The sequence below is a fragment of the Andrographis paniculata genome, unplaced genomic scaffold (genome assembly GCF_009805555.1).
Source record: "Andrographis paniculata isolate CXL003 unplaced genomic scaffold, ASM980555v1 Contig77END, whole genome shotgun sequence".
NCBI classification, from domain to species: domain Eukaryota; kingdom Viridiplantae; phylum Streptophyta; class Magnoliopsida; order Lamiales; family Acanthaceae; genus Andrographis; species Andrographis paniculata.
Window position 1 is genome coordinate 3,299,554 of NW_026137614.1, and position 17,365 is coordinate 3,316,918.

At 32.3% G+C, this 17,365-nt stretch overlaps 2 protein-coding genes across 3 annotated transcripts; both read right to left on the reverse strand.

The window, feature by feature from the left end:
* Nucleotides 1-7,154: 7,154 nt before the first annotated feature.
* On the reverse strand, nt 7,155-9,607 carry LOC127266690 (uncharacterized). 2 transcript variants are annotated; one of them, XM_051297039.1, is made up of 4 exons: nt 9,217-9,607; nt 8,146-8,662; nt 7,574-7,818; nt 7,155-7,481 (listed from the first exon to the last, which is right to left on the reverse strand). In XM_051297039.1, exons 2-4 carry the CDS (start codon nt 8,592-8,594, stop codon nt 7,249-7,251), a joined length of 927 nt encoding a protein of 308 aa, XP_051152996.1. In that variant the 5' UTR covers nt 8,595-8,662; nt 9,217-9,607; the 3' UTR covers nt 7,155-7,248. The 2 variants fall into 2 exon arrangements, with proteins under 2 accessions (XP_051152996.1, XP_051152997.1); XM_051297040.1 differs by lacking the exon at nt 9,217-9,607 and adding an exon at nt 9,089-9,181.
* Nucleotides 9,608-10,071: 464 nt separating this feature from the next.
* On the reverse strand, nt 10,072-16,117 carry LOC127239471 (ABC transporter G family member 28-like). Its single transcript, XM_051257641.1, has 14 exons — nt 15,751-16,117; nt 15,464-15,540; nt 14,969-15,250; nt 14,729-14,792; nt 14,498-14,644; nt 14,304-14,338; nt 14,047-14,120; nt 12,968-13,845; nt 12,563-12,859; nt 11,988-12,476; nt 11,768-11,916; nt 11,387-11,676; nt 10,492-10,622; nt 10,072-10,415 (listed from the first exon to the last, which is right to left on the reverse strand). Exons 1-14 carry the CDS (start codon nt 16,008-16,010, stop codon nt 10,259-10,261), a joined length of 3,330 nt encoding a protein of 1,109 aa, XP_051113598.1. The 5' UTR covers nt 16,011-16,117; the 3' UTR covers nt 10,072-10,258.
* Between the last annotated feature and the right edge of the window lie 1,248 nt (nt 16,118-17,365).

Consider the following 17,365-nt stretch of genomic DNA (forward strand, 5'->3'; position numbering starts at 1 on the left):
GTAAAATATGAAAAAATTTTGTGATAGAAACAGACCCTATTGTATTCCCGCCTCAGTCGCAAATATTTTATACTTTTTTATTCAATTTTATTTGTCATACTATTTTTTTTTGTTTATTCTAACTTATTAATTATTTAATTTTTTTCAGAAAATATAATTTAAAACTTCGATGATATTTAATTTATAATTTTTTTAAAAATGAGTTTTTCTACTATTCTAAAATAAAAAATATTTTCCAAAAGAAATAATAGTATATTACACTCATTATTTTTATTTACTTACATAATTTCTTCTGTGTTTTCTTCCTATTTTTTTCTCTAAATTTTTAAAAAAATATTAATAAAGTGCATATATTTATTATTGTTATATTTTCTATACGATTCTTTATGCTTCACATAATTGTTTTTTTTCAACATTTTCATAAAGCAACACATCTAATTTTAATTATACAATTTAGTTATTTTAATTTTAATTTATAATTATTTTTGTTATATAATAATTATTTTATTAATATACTTCTTAATATTTACTAATTATACTTTACTTAAATTCTTGTACACATAATAAAATAGACACAAAAGATTGGACGAAGAAAATAATAGTCCATTTCAAAAATACTCTTATGATATTTACAAAATAAAAAGTAAGTAATTAATTTTATTTTATCAGATAATCAAATTTTATATATATATTTTTTACATCACCTAATTTTAAATTTTATATACTGAAAATCAAATATTCTCTTTGTCACAGCTAATTTGTTAATTTTAGTTAAGATACTGAGTTTTAGTTATTGTGTAATTAGTAAATAATTATAAAATTTATTAAAAATAATTATGATTTAATAAAAATAATTATATAATAAAATTAAAATAACTAAATAATTTAATTAAAAATATATATAAATTATATAATATGTTTAAAAATATACAAATAATATGAGACACATCAAAATACTCCCTCCGTCCAATGTAATATGGATGTATTAATGTAGACATGAGAATTTAGGTAAAGTATAATTAGTAAGTAATTAAGAAATATATTAGTAAAAATAATTATAGATTAAGATTAAAATAAGTAAATAGTTTAATTAAAATTAAAAAAATTATAAAATTTAAAATTTAAAATGTGATTAAAGTGCATAATAATATTTTCAAAAATAGCAAGGACAAGTTACGTGGAACGGACCAAAATAAAATATATAGACAAATGTGGGAGGAACGAGTAATAAAATTGGAACTATTATGTTGGACTAATGGAGTTATATTTTTTACTATAAATACCCTCACCCCCTTTCTCTTTCCCTGCCTTAAACTTTTCAATTTCAATCTCTCTCTCTCTCTCTCTCTCTCTCTCTCTCTCTCTCTCTATATATATATATATATAAACCCTAGCCTGCCAACTTCTGTAATTAATTGTTTCAGTGGATTGTTCATTCATAATGCCTTCGGCGGCGGGGGCGGCGGCGGTGTCAGGCGGGTTCGCGAGGCTGCCGCGGCGGAGAGGTGCGGTGAAGGTGCAGATCCTCAAGGACTGGGGCGGAGTTGTGGTTTCCGGGGTTTACAGCTTTATTGGAATTTTCGGTGGCGCTCCGCCGCCGGACGTTGTTCCCCCGGGCGGCGGCGGCGGGGATTGACCGTTTGATCGTCTTAACTAGTCGGGTTCTGTCTTTGACAGTAGTAATGTTACAAATACGTACGGAATGGCTTGAATTTTACACTTTTAAAAATAAATTACTGTACTAATTAATTGTTGGCCTTGAGATTAACATTTAAGTAATTACTAATCATTACTTTTTAGCTAGTAATTAGCTTGTCTTACAAATTGGTTTGACTATTTCAAAATTCATTACAGGTGTGTTTGTTTGGGGTTGGAATTTTGGATTGAGATTTGAACCGTAGAAATTTTTAAACGTGAATATTTATATGATGTGATATAAGTAGGTGTTGATGTGATGTTTTGAATGTAAAATTGATTCTTAGTATAATATAAAATATAAAAAAAACTTGTTTAATTTGATATTTTTTGGAGAAAAAAATTGAACGAATAGTAAAATTTAAAGAAAATGCCCCAAACAAACACATTTGATCTTAATTTTTTCTTGTAATTTATTACTACTAATAATAATCATAAAATTTTGTTCAATAAACTACTTTTATTTTAAGGAAAAACATACGGAATTGAAATTTTAATGTAAATATTATTTTAATAAAAAAGCTTATTTAGAACGGTTTGAATTAATTAAATTAAAAAAGGAAAAAAAAAAAAAAAAGAACAAATCCTTAAATAGGAGTTTTGAATATTTTAAAAAATATATGAAATGATAAAAACTTCAATATCTGATTTTATATATTGTAAAAATATATATTCAATATGATAATTTTTAAAAGTAGGATATTACATCTAATTTATTATTCAATTATTTAATTTGTACCATTATTTTTTAATTACATTACCAACTAAAAAGAACACATCTAATTTATTATTTAAATTTAAAAAATTATCAATAATGTTTTTCATATAGATTCTCACATACTAAAATCTTAAAATTAATTTTTACTTTTTATTATTATCAACAATATTATTCATATTATTATTATTATTTTTTTCTCCAATTTTATTTATTGTTCTTTATACCAAATGAACCATTATAGTTCGGTAAAAGATGGTCTGATGATATAGGATTTGGACTTGTGATCGTGAGGTTATGAGTTCAAATTCCGCGGGCTTGTTCCCACATCATCCAAAAAAACTAATAATTTACCATTATATAAAAATTAAAAAGGTAATAATTTTTTACATTTGGGACGGAAGAAAATTTCAAACAAAAATCATTTAGTGATAAGCGGGGTTGACCTGCGACAAAACAAGTCAGCGCATGTGTTTCTGGAAGGTCCTAGAACTCCAAAACCAGCACAGCCCAACAGCAGCTGCTGCCTACAACAGTTCAAGGTCAACTATTTTGTTGGGAATTTTGGCCGTTCGAAGACTAATTCGACAAGTCCCTTTATAAATAATTAGTTGATCCACTCCGTAGCTCGACCCATCGGATCGGTCCAAATCCTTTAAACCAAATCCATTTATCCAAACCCACCTTATCTTAAGCACAATTAGTTTGTTGACTTTGTTAATTGGTTAGTATGTTAGGAGGGTTTAAATAGAAATTAGTTTGGGCGTTTTGAGAGTGAAAAGTGAGATTGAGAGGATTAGAGATAGGAGGGTGAGACCATGGAGAGGGAGAAAAACCATAAGCGATTCCGGTGAGTTTTCGGTGAGGTTCGGAATCCTTTTCTTGTGCCGATTCCGGTGGGCGTCGAAGTTTAGAGTGACGTGCCGACCTTATGATTACCTCGGGCCACTTCGCACCATGGACTAAGCCGAACGGTGCGTCCCTAACGCCGTCGGAGAAGATCGGTGCAGCCGCTGGTTAGTCCGAAAGCCGTCGCCGAAGGAGATAGTCAGAGGAATCGCCGACCACCGAATGATGCCCTGCCGCTGCCTAGCTGTGTCGTCACAGGAGGAGGTGCAATCGCTGCACGGAGTCGCCGGAAATCGAAGGATGCTGATGTCCGTAAGAAGAGAGCCATCGTCAATCTGCTCTTTGCCGGAGAAACTGGAGTTGCTTCCCGTCGCTGTTGTTCGCCGGTGATGTCGTCGTCTTCGTGAATCATCGTCGTCGTCAGAATGAAGAACGCGAACAGGGAAGAACCTAAATCGATTTCAATTTCCTTTAATTGGTTTTAGGTTCTGTTTGTTTGCTTCTGTTTTTCAATTGCAGATTTATGCCTTTGCTTTTATTTGTTTGATTTCTTTTAATTTCGTTACGGTATTATTGATATTGGTTTTATTCAAAATTTGCTTCCGATAATTATCGTATTTTTGTATACTAGATTGTAGATAAATTCAAAATATTCGGGAATAAATTCACAGCATACTTAGTAAATCCAAACTATCTTAATCCAATCTTTAAAAATAAAAAATTAAAAAAAAAATAAATTATTTTATGAAAACTAAATTACAGAGAACGACGGACAAGGTAATATATAACACAACTACAATTACAAACGACGTGTCATTTCTTTGGCCGGAAATGGAATCTGCAGAATCGAAAATACACAATTAGTGTGTTTGTTTGGGGTTTGGATTTTGAATTGAGATTTGAATAGTAAAAATTTTGAATTTGAATAGTTGTATGATATGATATAAATAGGTGTTGATACGACGTTTTGAATGTAAAATTAATTTTTAGTATAATATAAAAAATTGAAAAATAGATGTTTGATTTGATATTTTTGGAGAGAAAAAATTAAATGAATAGTAGAATTTTGTTAAAATTCTACAAACGAACACACCCTTTGCATCAATAAAAACATAATCGAAAAAATAATTGCAGAGAGAGAGAGAGAGAGACTCGCCGGAAAATGACATCATCCGTCACCGCCGGCGCACAGCCGGGAAACAAAGTTCCAGAAGGTTCGACTGAGAGACGCAAAAATCTGACGTTTGATTGCGCCGCGAGCGGGCGGGTGGAGAGCCCGGGATCCGATAAGTTTTCCGGGTCGGGCCATGGGGATTCGGGACGGCGTCGTTTTGGAGCCCGTAGTGGTTAATTAATTGCAGTCTTGTAGAGGCAGAGTGGTCTATTTATATAGGTGATTTTGCATACGTCACCTCCTACTGTGGCTACGTGGCACAAAACTATGATGTCATCTAACGGCGGAGAAAATTTTAACAAAAACGCGTAACAAACGGGGGCAAGAAAGAAAAATATAAAAGTCATTATTTTTATTTTTATTTCTATTTTTTTGCATATATTAAATTTATTATTTATTATTTAATATAAAAATATAAATTTTATTGAGAGTGTATCTGTTGGGTGATTGAGATTGCGTTGATGATTTAATTGAAATGAGATGTGATAGTCGATATTTGACTTGCGATTAAATATATATATGTATATATATTCTCCCTTTAGTAAAATTATAATGTTAGATTGGATATAAAAAAAATTTTTTGAAAAAAGTAACATTTACTTTTTATAATAATTTTTTAAATATTAATATTATATTATATTATAATAAAAAAATAAAAATATTTTTATTAATATTGTGTAATATAAAAATAATGATATTTGTATAATATATTGTAAATTTAAAGAGTATTTATTATGTTAAGTAGACAGTAAATGACACTCTTGTTTTGAAACATATGAAAATAAAACAAAGAATATTTTAATATTAAAATAAACTGATAAGTATTAAAATAATGTATTGTATTATAGAAAATTTATTAAATAATTAATAAGAAACGAGTAAATAAAAAAATAGTGACAAAGTAATCAATAATTTTTGAAATAACAATAATAAAATTATAGGTGTATAGAATTATTTATTATGTATAAATTTAACGCCAATCAAATTAAATAGAATTTTGACATTTAAATAAATTAAAACATTTATTTAAATATCTTTAATATAAATATTACTCTTGCATGCATAAAGTTTTAGGTATTGTGTAAATAAGTAATTAAGAAATGTATTAGTGAAAATAATTATAGATTATGATTGAAATAATTAAATAATTTAATTAAAATAAAAAAATTAAAAGTTATGAATTTTAAAATATGATTAGAGTGTATAATTATATTAAAAAACAAATTATATAAAATATATATATAAAAAAAATAAATGGGACGAAAGAATTATTTTATTGAACATAAAATCATATAATATAAACATAATGTAATTAATATACCTCAATTTTTTATTAAGAAAAAAGTTGACAGCTTTACAAAGTTGACTGTTTTTATTAATATTTTTTTCTATTTATCTAGAAAAAGATAAAATAGAAAAATAATTTTAAAAAAATTAAAAATAGAAAGATTTGTTGTAAATAGATACTATCTGTGTGGGGTTTAGGGTTCAGGGTTCATTTATTTTTTGCTGGTTGATTTTTAAAAATTTATTATTATATTAAAATATAGTAAAAATAAAAAAAAAATTATAAAAATACTTTTATTAATATTTTATAATATTATTATAATATAAAAATATTAATGTTAAGTAAAAATGTACAATGAAGCAAAAAAAATCTTTAAAGTTTGTTTGATTTAATTTAAAATTTAAATTTTTATTTAAATAGTATTTTATTTGTCATTCAATTTGATTTATTTTTTACTATAATTCAAATTTATTCTCCTTTTATTTTTATAAAAAAATAACTGTTTTTTAATATTTTTTTATCATAACAGGAAAAAACAAGTTTATATTTTTATCTATTTTATCTATTTTTCTTAAAATTCATATCCCGATTAAATTAACTTAATTTTACACTACGGAAGTATTTTCATTGTTTGATTTTTATATATAAATTTTCTAATATTAATATTACATGTGCATGTTACAATGACATTCATATTTCTACCGGTAGTGTCAGGTAATGATGTGATATTGGTTAAGTAAGAGTTGGTTTATATCGATTTAAATTAAATTTTTATTTAAATAATATTTTAATATGATATCTTTTTTATATATTTTATGAAAAAATAATTTAGTTTTAGCTAAAGTGTATGAACTGAATAATACTTCCTCTGTCGAAGAGTAACCTTTTCAACTTTTGAACTCAAATTAAGATAAATTGGTATTTTTATAAATACTTAGTGTAATAAAATAGTGTAATATTTATTATATTGTTGACATTAAAGTAAAAAAATGTAAAAAGTAAAAATTAAAAATATTGTGATATTTAGTTAAAAATTAATTTTACTTAAAAATAAAATAAAATTTTTGACTTTGACAAATTAAAATGACAAAATTAAAAATTTATTTTGAATGGAGGGAGTATTAATTTATATTTGAAATATAAATCAAATACATCCAAAGGTACTTATCATATATTTTAATAACATTGTTTATATTAAATAGTTAGTAAAATTATTAAAAGGAAAAACTTAACACTTTATTTTTTGAACCGATCAAAATAGAAAAATTCGATACTACCTTTTTATAGAATAGAGAGATTATTTTAATTTAATAAAATACATTTTATTTTATTTTTTCACAAAAAAATATTATATAAAAATACTAGTTAAACAAAAATTCAAATCGACACCGCATTTCAAAACACTCAAGAAAGACCCTTTAAGAAGTATCAAATGAATAACTTTTACCACAATTTATTATATCCATTATCTTCCTCTTCAAAACCAAAAAATCATAAGTTATACATAAGTAAGAAAAATCGACTTACTCACGAGGTGCACTTGAGCCTGGCAAATGTCAAGTATCCCGTATGACCTTTAGCCTCACTATTGAGGCGCGCCAAGATCGTTCGAGTCCCCGGATTTTCCTCGCTATTTGTTGTAGTAGATCGTTGCCTCTTTTTGCAACTTTTAACAGATCCCCGGCCGCCATCTTGCCAGCTCCCTAATTCCCCTTCGCGAACTTCATACGTGTGGAGGAGAATTTCGAACGTTCTTATCTCTGCAGACATCGAAGTTCAAAGAAATAGCTCAGACATAAACACAGGGACTCTGCATTAATTGATACCATTCTTTACTCGGATTATAATCTACCTGTGAAATGTGACTTTAAGGTTTCACATGATCTTTGCACTTGCTCGATGCACGGTGAGAATGAGCACAACACGCCGTCTTGCTGCAGCATTTTTGCAGCTGATGGAATGGCTAGCCAAGGTTGAGGTAGGTCGAGGAAAACAGAATCGGCGCGCCCCGTAAATTCATCGGGAAAGCCCTCACCTTGAATGTCTCTTACTCCCACCGTCACCAAGCTACTCAATCCCGTTCTTTCAAAATCCTCCCTGATGAAAAGATTAAATCACATTTCGTAAAAAAGGCGCAAAAATTGGATTCCATTGCACGGGAATCATTCAATATGCAATTACATGATTCGCTTAAATTCAAACAACCCAATTGATTTACTAAATAAACTAATTAGCTGCACAAAATACACAATATAGTCGAATTCCAACACCCACACGAACCACATTGTAATAATATCAAAATGCATAATGTATAAAGCAAATCGAAGCTTATGAAACAATGTAAACTAAAAAAAAATAAAATGGTCCTTTTCATCATCCTAACTAATCTCTCAACTTTCTAGTGCAAAGAGGAAACAATCGTACCTAGCAGATGCGGCTCTCTGTTCATGGAAATCAAATGTGTAAATATGGCCGGTTGGCGCAACTGCACGAGCAAGCGAGGTGGACAGGGATCCGCTCCCAGTCCCCGACTCAAGAACCACACAACCAGGAACTAACTCCAAGTACATAACCACAAAACTAATATCGGCGATGTATAAAATTTGCGTCCTGTGACTCAACACCAAAGTCCACAGCTCAGGAGTCGGTGCTAACAGATACACATATCCCCCTGTATTGCTGAAAACCTTTGATCCAAACGGCTTTCCGATCCAATCTGAATGCTTGAACAGACCAAAGCGGTTCTGCAGAACACCGCCAGCCGAAACCTTGACCGGCTTCATACTATTGTATCTCTCATATACAATAACTAGGTCTCCATCCATTATTCGACGATTATAGGATAGTTTCTTGGTGGGATCTACCAACAGCATTGTTTTGGAGTAAGAATTGCCAATCGAATCCTATGGCTCGTTGATGAAGAAGACACAAGCAAATGTGGCTGACACATGACATACACCAAAGAAGAATTTGGTGAAGTTGTGAAGTGAAAACAACGAATAAACACTAATAGATGCAACAATGAATTCAATTTAAGCCATAAATGAAGGAAAGGCAGAATCAATAATTTGAAAAATTGCAGGAACAGCCCAAATCCCAGGTTAGGGTTGGGGACTTCTCACGTCGTTGAATTGAAATACCAAAATGAGCAAACGCGTTCAAATTAGGGCAAAATGCTTGAAAGATTCTTAAATTATCTTCTGATTTGGCAACGAAACAACAAGATCGAATTGAGATAACAAACACAACAAAAACATAAATGACTGTAAATCCTTTAGAAGTATTGAGATTGAAATATCAACGAACACATCAAAGTCGGTACCCATATGAACTTAAACTGAAATAAGAGAACAATAAAAAACTCAACCTCAGCCACACCAACGGCTAATACCCATAGACATTAAATTGCATAAGTGAAATCGAAATAATAACATAACAGCGAACATTTACGAACCAATGCAAAAAAAAAAAAAAGAACTTGAGGATTTAATTTACCAAGTTGGTCTAGTGTGGTTGAAGACGAAGTCCGCAGCAAAGGGAGGCGGAGAGGGAAGGTTAATTAGGCTTGCCCAGTTCGAAACCGGCGAACCGCTTGTCCGGTTTAAACCGGAACCGTCGTTTCCAGTTATGCGGAACAGTAAACCGGCGGTTCGGATTTTTTTTTTCTTTTAATTTATTTATTATTTTCAAACCTTGGTGTGAAATCGTGAACGGTGCTGGCTGGCTGTGGAGAAACAATGGCAACTCTGGCGCGAATATAAAGCGATGGGTGAAGAAGAAGAAGGAAGAATTGAAGAGGCAAAAAGTGAGAGGACGGAGAAGGAAAAAGAAGAAGAGGAAGATGAGAAGGGCGGCGGGCGATGTAGGTTAGGGTTTAGGGTGTGATATGTTTTTAAATAACACTAACTCCGCTTCTCATTTATTTATGTATTTATTTTTTATTTTTTGATTTTAAATATTAATTATTATATTATAAAAATAGTGAAAAAAATATTTTTAATATTAATTACAATGATAAATTTTTAGAATTAGATTTTTTTTATTATATAATTTAATTTAAATTAAATTATTTTATCATCTACTACATCTGTATGATTTTATAATTTATTATTATTCAAAATTTAATTTAATTATGTATTAAATTTATTATTTTTATATTATAACAATTTAATTAATTATTATTTATAGACTTTTTATACCATAAATAAATAATAAATAAATATTTAAATAAAATTAAAATCAAAATTAATTGTTTTTAAATTTAGAAAACCTAAAAAAATTAAGAAAGAAAAATGTTATAAATGAATATGTATGAACCAATCAAATGTACGTATGTATTTTCCAATAAAAAAAAATATACATATGTATTTACACATAAAATTAGCATTAATCAAGATCTCCACATATCTATCTATACATAGTATGGTATAAAACCACCACCACCACCACCCCCGCCACAGCGTCCCGCCCCTATTAACTCTACTGTTCTTACACTCCTCTTCTCTTGTAATAACAGCAATATTTTTCCAGTTTCTAATTATTTTTTCTGGAATGTGATCAGAATGAAGTAAGCAAAAAACCTGCTTACCAAGCCCGCAGCCACAAGGTATCCTAAGCAAGGGTAGTAGTGTTTCAAGTTATAACCTTTTTGCCGTAGCGCCCCGCATCTTTGTATCAGCCACACTCCCGAGTACCTGCTCATTCTCATTCATTTTAACGGTCTGAGGTCATTTTGTAAAAGGACATGAAATTCGATAGAATTAATGTAACCTGTTGGCGTTCGTTAGGAGGAACGCTTCCAACGCCCACTTTGTGTAGCAAAAGTCTCCGAGCTTCGAAGTAAATGTGTTTCCGTCTTGGTTGGCGATGAGCGTAAGCACAACGGGGAGCAACACCGACCACTGATGTAAGAATCCGACACCATTCATAAATACAAAACAATATTTGTATTAGATATTAACAGCAGCACACGATATAGGAACTGATAACACACAATATAAGGGCAACAATATACCATATGTGTCAACATAATACAAATGCACGATATATTTAGAGCTGTTAAATGAACTAAACTGTTATGTAAAACATAAATAGGCTCGTTTGTTAACAAAATGAGCCCTAGTTTTGTTCCCGAACGTTCTTTAATATATATATATAATTTTTAATTAAAAAAGTAAATATATATGAATTAAAAAATAAAATAAAATATCGTACATATTCAAATGAGTTCGAACAAGCTCAAACAAGCTTAATCGAGCCTAACACGAGTTCAAACAATAAAATTGTTCAATGAACCGAACTCGAACACCACAAACGAGCTCAAATGCTTAATGAATAAACACAAGCCTTGTTCGCGAACATTAATGCACGAATACAAACAGTGAAAATTCTATTCAGTTCGGTTTATTAACAACTCTAAGCATATGACACAGTCTCACACAATATATGCTGTCACTAATTTTAACAAAAAAATGATATATTCATACAATAGGCATATAAAATATAAACTGACAACACATATTTTTATTTAACACAGCATCTACTGCGTTAAATAAAAAAGAATGTCCATCTTTCGTGTTTTACATGTACTGACCGGGACAAATCACTACGACGTTGATTTGCCCTAATCAGCACAGTAACCATCCTAATAAGTTGGATCACTCACCAGCTGGGCAGGTCCCGGTTCGAAGTAGATGGCAAGAATGTAAGCGATGCCGGTGACGCAGTACACAAGGCAGACGAGGACAAAGTAGTTGTCGTAAACGGTGGACCTAGGATTGTTGAAGAAGTAGAACATGGAAAGATAGACAGCAGGCTTCACAAAAGTGTTGAAATTATCAATCGTGTCCTTTGCCATAAAGTACGCCAGGCTGCTGATTCCGGAAGCGCTCTCTCGCCAGTAATGCAGCTTATCCAAAGAAAATGATCTCAATGCAGCAATCTTAGATAGAAGAGCTACATAAGAAATCAGGACAAAAGAATGAGCACAAGGATGCAAATCTGAGTAACATTTAATATCGAGGAAGGAGATCAAAACAAAACTTACAAACTGCAATAACCGTGTACAGATATCCTGTTGAACCAAAGGTTTCGTCGCTCACTTTGGCCAGTGTACCTAAGCAGATTCCTGCCAGTAGTAGAATTAAGTAATCCACGGCTTGTATCCGAGCTTCTCTCAATCTCTGCTTCCCAACCCTGACAGAATGCAAAACATATTTAGGACAAGACATCATGTATGTGCTTCTGTAATCTCTTGTGCAAAGTACCTTCCGACGAAATACTTGTATTGGAGGAGGACACTAGGAGTTTCCCTCTCAGACAAGTCCACGGACTTGGTAAAATTATGTAAAATCTTGTCTGACTTCTGTCCAATACTAAACTTGAAATCCTGAATCAGATCCCTAAAAAAGGATGTATCCAAGTCAAGCTTATTAGCAGATGGACTTGCACTGACTGAATCTCCTCCGGGCGCAGGCGACATTCCTGCAGAATCAAGCATGTCCGGGGGTACAGGGTAGCCATTATGAAGCATCCACCGCAAAGGAAGCTCCTTATAATTTACAGCTGTGGGATTGGTCGGTTTGACGATGCCCTCCAAAATGTCAATGAAGTAATCCGGAGGATTCACCCTGTCAGGGACTTGGATTCCGAGACCTGTAAAATACTCTTCGACTTTCTTTACTGGTCCATGGTACACTGTGAGGCCTCCCTTGGCAAGAAGTATCAAATCATCGAACATTTTGTATAAGGTGTAACTACATGAAAGAAATAAACAGTAAGTGTCCAAATCTTTAGCTTTAGGTTGAATAATATTGTTTTTTTATAAGAAAGACGGAATTACCTCGGTTGGTGAACCACCATGCATATGTTAACTCCTTCAAGAGCTTCACGTCGAAGGGCTCTGAGCAATAGCAAAGAAGAGGAACTATCCAAGCCGGATGTCGGCTCATCTAAGATTAACAATGAAGGTTCCATAACCATTTCTAGTCCAACATTAACACGTTTCCTCTGACCTCCGGATATCCCTCTCTGCTCAACTGTACCTACTAGAGAGTCTCTAACAGGCTGCAATCCCAACGATTCAATTACCCTTTCAACAACCAGGACCTTCTCTGGTTTGGGTAGATCAGCTTGCAGCCTACGATATAATTAACCACGAATTAGAAGACAACATCAGTAAGTGCAGCAGCGATTTTCTGATGGAAAATAAGGTTACACACAGTTGAGTGAAGTGATGGAAGTAAACCTGCAGCGAGCACTGAACCAGAGATTTTCCTCAACCGTCAGGTTTCCATGAACTATATCATCTTGAGGTACATATCCTATAATTTTCTTGTACGATCGCATGGGTTCATCCTTCCCATTTATAAGTATATTTCCAGTGATGGTGCATCCGGCAGCTTTTCCAGTCAAAGCTGAAAGAAAAGTCGTCTTACCAGCACCCGACGGACCCATGACAGCAGAAACATGCCCGGGTACGAGCTTGCCTGTCACACATCTTAAGAGATGCTTATTTTTGCCTCTCAATGTAAGAGTCAGATCTTGGAAAAAGACCTCAATAGGCGGCCTGGCTGTGATTTCCATGTCGGAAGCTATTGATATTACGCCGGAGAAGGTCAAATTGTTTGTCTGCTCCTGCAGCGCCTTCTCCTTTTCAATCTGACCATATGCGTACTTGAAAATCTGGCTGCGTGTGTGCAATTGCTTGGCTTTTGCTGCATTCTTTTTCAAATTTTTGTCTCCAATTTCGACATTGAATCCATCCTCATTGTCGGAGTTTTCTTCAATGTCACGCATCATTTTTGTGAGGTTGCTTTCCCTTTTCTTCTTCCCCTTTGAGTCAGGTCCACTAGGTGGCAATTTATGATCACCAGATTTTGAATCCTTTCCTGCATTGACACTGACCGATTTCTTGCGTGAGAATGTTCGCGACAGCTGTGATTGGAGCTCACTTGCACCTCTCCGGGCAACTTCTTTTGCAGACTTCCATTTCTCACGTGCCTGCACCGTCTCCTTGGCACTTCTGGCAGCAGCTTCTCTGGATTTCGCCTGCCTTTTTTCTCGAGTACTGAGAACTTGTCCCGAGCAGTTATATATTATCATAAGTACCAGAGTAATGCCGCCCTGAAATGGAAAATTATAAACATTAATGACGAGATGAGGAGTTATATCTCTGCCATCCATTGAACATAACATCGATTAGACCTGTAGTTGCATTTTCCAATGAATACAAAAGTGGCACAACAATGGTGTAATCTCTTTTCTGCTAAGATTAATTATAAAGAATATGGCATGTATGAAATCAACTGAGTAGGAGGTGCTTACAAAGAAGATAATACCATAAGCCGTGATATTCTGATTTTCAGCTTGCTCGTCACAAGTTGCCAATTGATAGCAACCTGCCATTCATCCAGGTTTTTCTAATCATTTAAACAACAGAAACAATTTTGTGGAATAAAAATTCGAAGTAGAAGCTTCATGAGATCAAAGAGAAACATTTATCAGTTATTCAGAGTAATAAGATACTCTATGCTACCAAAACCAATAAATTATGTAAAAGGAAAGGGATAGACTATGCTCACTTATTTGGGATGTCGACCCAGTCCGGCAAAAATGTCTGCAAAACATTAAAAATTTCATAAACAGTTGCAACCAAATAGATGGTGAAAGAAAACTTAAGTGGATAATTGTCATGGATGAAGCATAGTTCAAACAACATAGAATTATTTCAAAGATGTAATGCAGTGATATATATAGCTCAAGCCGAAAGTTGTACCCTTTACTGCACGGAAGTTTCTGGGTGGTAGTAGGACAGTAAGATCCTCCCGTACAAAATATCTGTTTACCACGTTGAAAATCAGCCCAAATATCAGCTCCACCGCAGGTGTGATTTGATTGTCCTGGAGGTAGTTGATACGTATACCTTCCAAATAAAGTCGAATCAACATGACTTGAGAGATTTTAACAACACTAACAAAGAAAATAAGCACAGCAACATCAAACTTACGGATCACAAACGCCTGTGCTGTTGTTGAGTACTGCCAAAGGACAGTAAGATCCCAAAGGGCAGGCTTCGAGCATGATACAGTAAAAAACATCTCAGCAAAAGCATGACTTAAAAGTTAAAAAAGGTCGAAACAAGCACATTGATGATTTGAAAAGTAAATAAACAATAGACACTAGATCATTCTCTAATGTAATAGTATATGATTGGAAAAAAATCGAAGTAGAGTTTCAAGAAACGCACGTATCATGCAGGTAAGACCCTGAGGACAGAAGAAGCCTTCACAACAAGGCTTGCAATCATTAACTCTAAGGGGCATTTCTTTAGCATCTTTAAAGTTTACTTTCCCCTCGCCAACACTACACGCCCACCCTGGCTCACAACCTGCTGGCCATGACGATAAGTTGCAATTCTTGTTCAGTTTCAGGAAACCCCCGCTTTTCGTGCTCCCACTTTCCGAACTCTCCACCAGACCAGCACCATAGAACACCACCTCTGCTGCAGTGCACAACCTCTGCATAGCATCTGAATCATAGACATGAAGACACCAATAAATGCTAACAAAATATGTTGAAATTACAGAGATGGAGACATGGACAGAAGCAGTAAGCCTCTCATAACCATTACTGAATCAGGTGTTCAAATTCAATTCTCCCCTAATTATTCTCACATTGTCCCCAAATTATAAACACCATTACTAGATGACAATTCTCAATATATTATGCAGGAGCTACAGACCTCTGTTCTTATTTAGGCATGCCGACAAGAAGTCCGTGTTCTTGGAGAAATTAAACGCAGCGTCCCACTCAGCATCCCTGCAATAACAAAATAAGAAATCGATAATTTCAGGTACGCAGCAAACCTACTGAAAAAGAAGAAATTCCTCGCAATCCAAACGTGAATGAAGAAATAAAATCGTCTCTAACAAAGCATCTGGAGCATTTCGAAACATATAGAAAAACTAGAAATTAAAAATGGAGGTAGGGCATGGGCATGGGCATGGGCATGGGCATGGGCATACTTACATGTCGCTGACGCAAAATTCCAGGTGCTTTTTGATCTCCGGGGTAACGAAAGTGGAAGCATTGACGAAAGTTTTGAAGACCGACTTGGCGAGGATGCTGGAGGCGGCGGAGCCAGAGTCTACGGCGCCGGTGGGTACCTCGCCTGCGGCTGCGGCAACGGAGGTTGCGCCGAAGGAGAGGGCTAACGTCAGCGTCAACAGTAAATTGATGGCCATTATTGTGAGATTGTCATTCTTGTTGAGATTTGGGGACAACGGCATGGCATTCCTTGTTGGTGTTGTTATTCGATGGATCGATCGAAAGAGAAAAGGAAGAAGAATGGATCGTTGGTTGGGAGCAGAGTTTGTTGGAGGAAGAAATGGCGGGGAGATGATTTAGGGGGTGGATCGCTTTTGGCCGTCGGATGGAACTCCATGTTTTGAGTGACGTCATCAAGTCAACTTTTATTAATGGCGTTGAACTGGAACGTTGGCCTCGCCTTTGGTTATTGTTATATCCATGGTTCAAAAAAAAATTAATATGGTCCGAAAATTTAAACTAAAAAAGTGCAAGAAATAAAGGGTATTTTTTAATGAGTTTGAAAAACAATTTTATTTAAATTTGATATTAAAATAATATACTTTCTCTGTTCCATAACAAATATTTATTTTTTTTATTTAAATCCGTCCTATAACATTTTTCTTTTTTTACAGTAACTGTAAAATCACTTAATATTAAAAATACTCTTACAACTTACAATATATTACACAAATATTATTACATTTATATCACACATATTAATAAAGTTATTTTAGTCATTTCTACTTTATTTCAATACATCCCAATATAATATTAATATTTTTAAAACTACGTAAAAAAATAAAGAATATTTACTTATGTGACAGAGGAAGTATAATGAAATAATTTATAAGAATAAATATTTTTTCGACAAAATCCAAATATAAAATATTTAAGGTTTGAAATTAAAGAAAGTATTTGAACATAAAAGAACAAGTTTGAAAAATTTTAGAATCGAACCCTCTGACACAGTTAAAAATTCAGACTGTGAAAATAGTTTTTTTAATTAAATATTTTTTAAAAATATATTTCTATTGCTCTATTTTAAATAGTTCATTTGGGATATAGTATTTCAATTAATAAGATTTAATTAATAATAATAATAATAATTAATTATAATATTATTTTATTATATTTATGTATTAATAATATTATTGATATTTTTAAAATAAAAATTAATATATATTTAAATTTTTAAAATATAATATCTTAATAAAATATATTTAATATAAATATTATTTGTATAGAATAGAAAATAGATAATACAAATAAATAAAAAATATTTATTTATTTATAATTAAGATAAATAAAATAAAATATTTAAAATATAGATAAAAATATTTGTTTCGTCTCACTTAATTTGTCTCATATTTATATTTCCGTGCTTCCTATATAATTTGTCCTTTATTTTTTGAAATATAATTATATATTATAATCACATTTTAAAATTCAGTATCTTAATCTTAATCTATAATTATTTTTATTAAATTATAATTATTCACTAATACATTCTTTTTTAATTACTTAATAATTACACAATACCTAAAACTCAGAATAA

What these genes read in the sequence shown, in the direction of transcription:
- LOC127239471 (XM_051257641.1), bottom strand. Translation starts at nt 16,010, where the DNA reads ATGCCGTTGTCCCCAAATCTCAACAAGAATGACAATCTCACAATAATG. An exon ending in ATGCCTAAATAAGAACAGAG is followed by an intron (nt 15,251 to 15,463) that starts GTCTGTAGCTCC and finishes TCTATGATTCAG; the next exon opens with ATGCTATGCAGAGGTTGTGC. An exon ending in TACAAGTATTTCGTCGGAAG is followed by an intron (nt 11,917 to 11,987) that starts GTACTTTGCACA and finishes GCATTCTGTCAG; the next exon opens with GGTTGGGAAGCAGAGATTGA.
- LOC127266690 (XM_051297039.1), bottom strand. Translation starts at nt 8,594, where the DNA reads ATGCTGTTGGTAGATCCCACCAAGAAACTATCCTATAATCGTCGAATA. An exon ending in CAGAGAGCCGCATCTGCTAG is followed by an intron (nt 7,819 to 8,145) that starts GTACGATTGTTT and finishes TCTTTTCATCAG; the next exon opens with GGAGGATTTTGAAAGAACGG. An exon ending in CTTAAAGTCACATTTCACAG is followed by an intron (nt 7,482 to 7,573) that starts GTAGATTATAAT and finishes CGATGTCTGCAG; the next exon opens with AGATAAGAACGTTCGAAATT.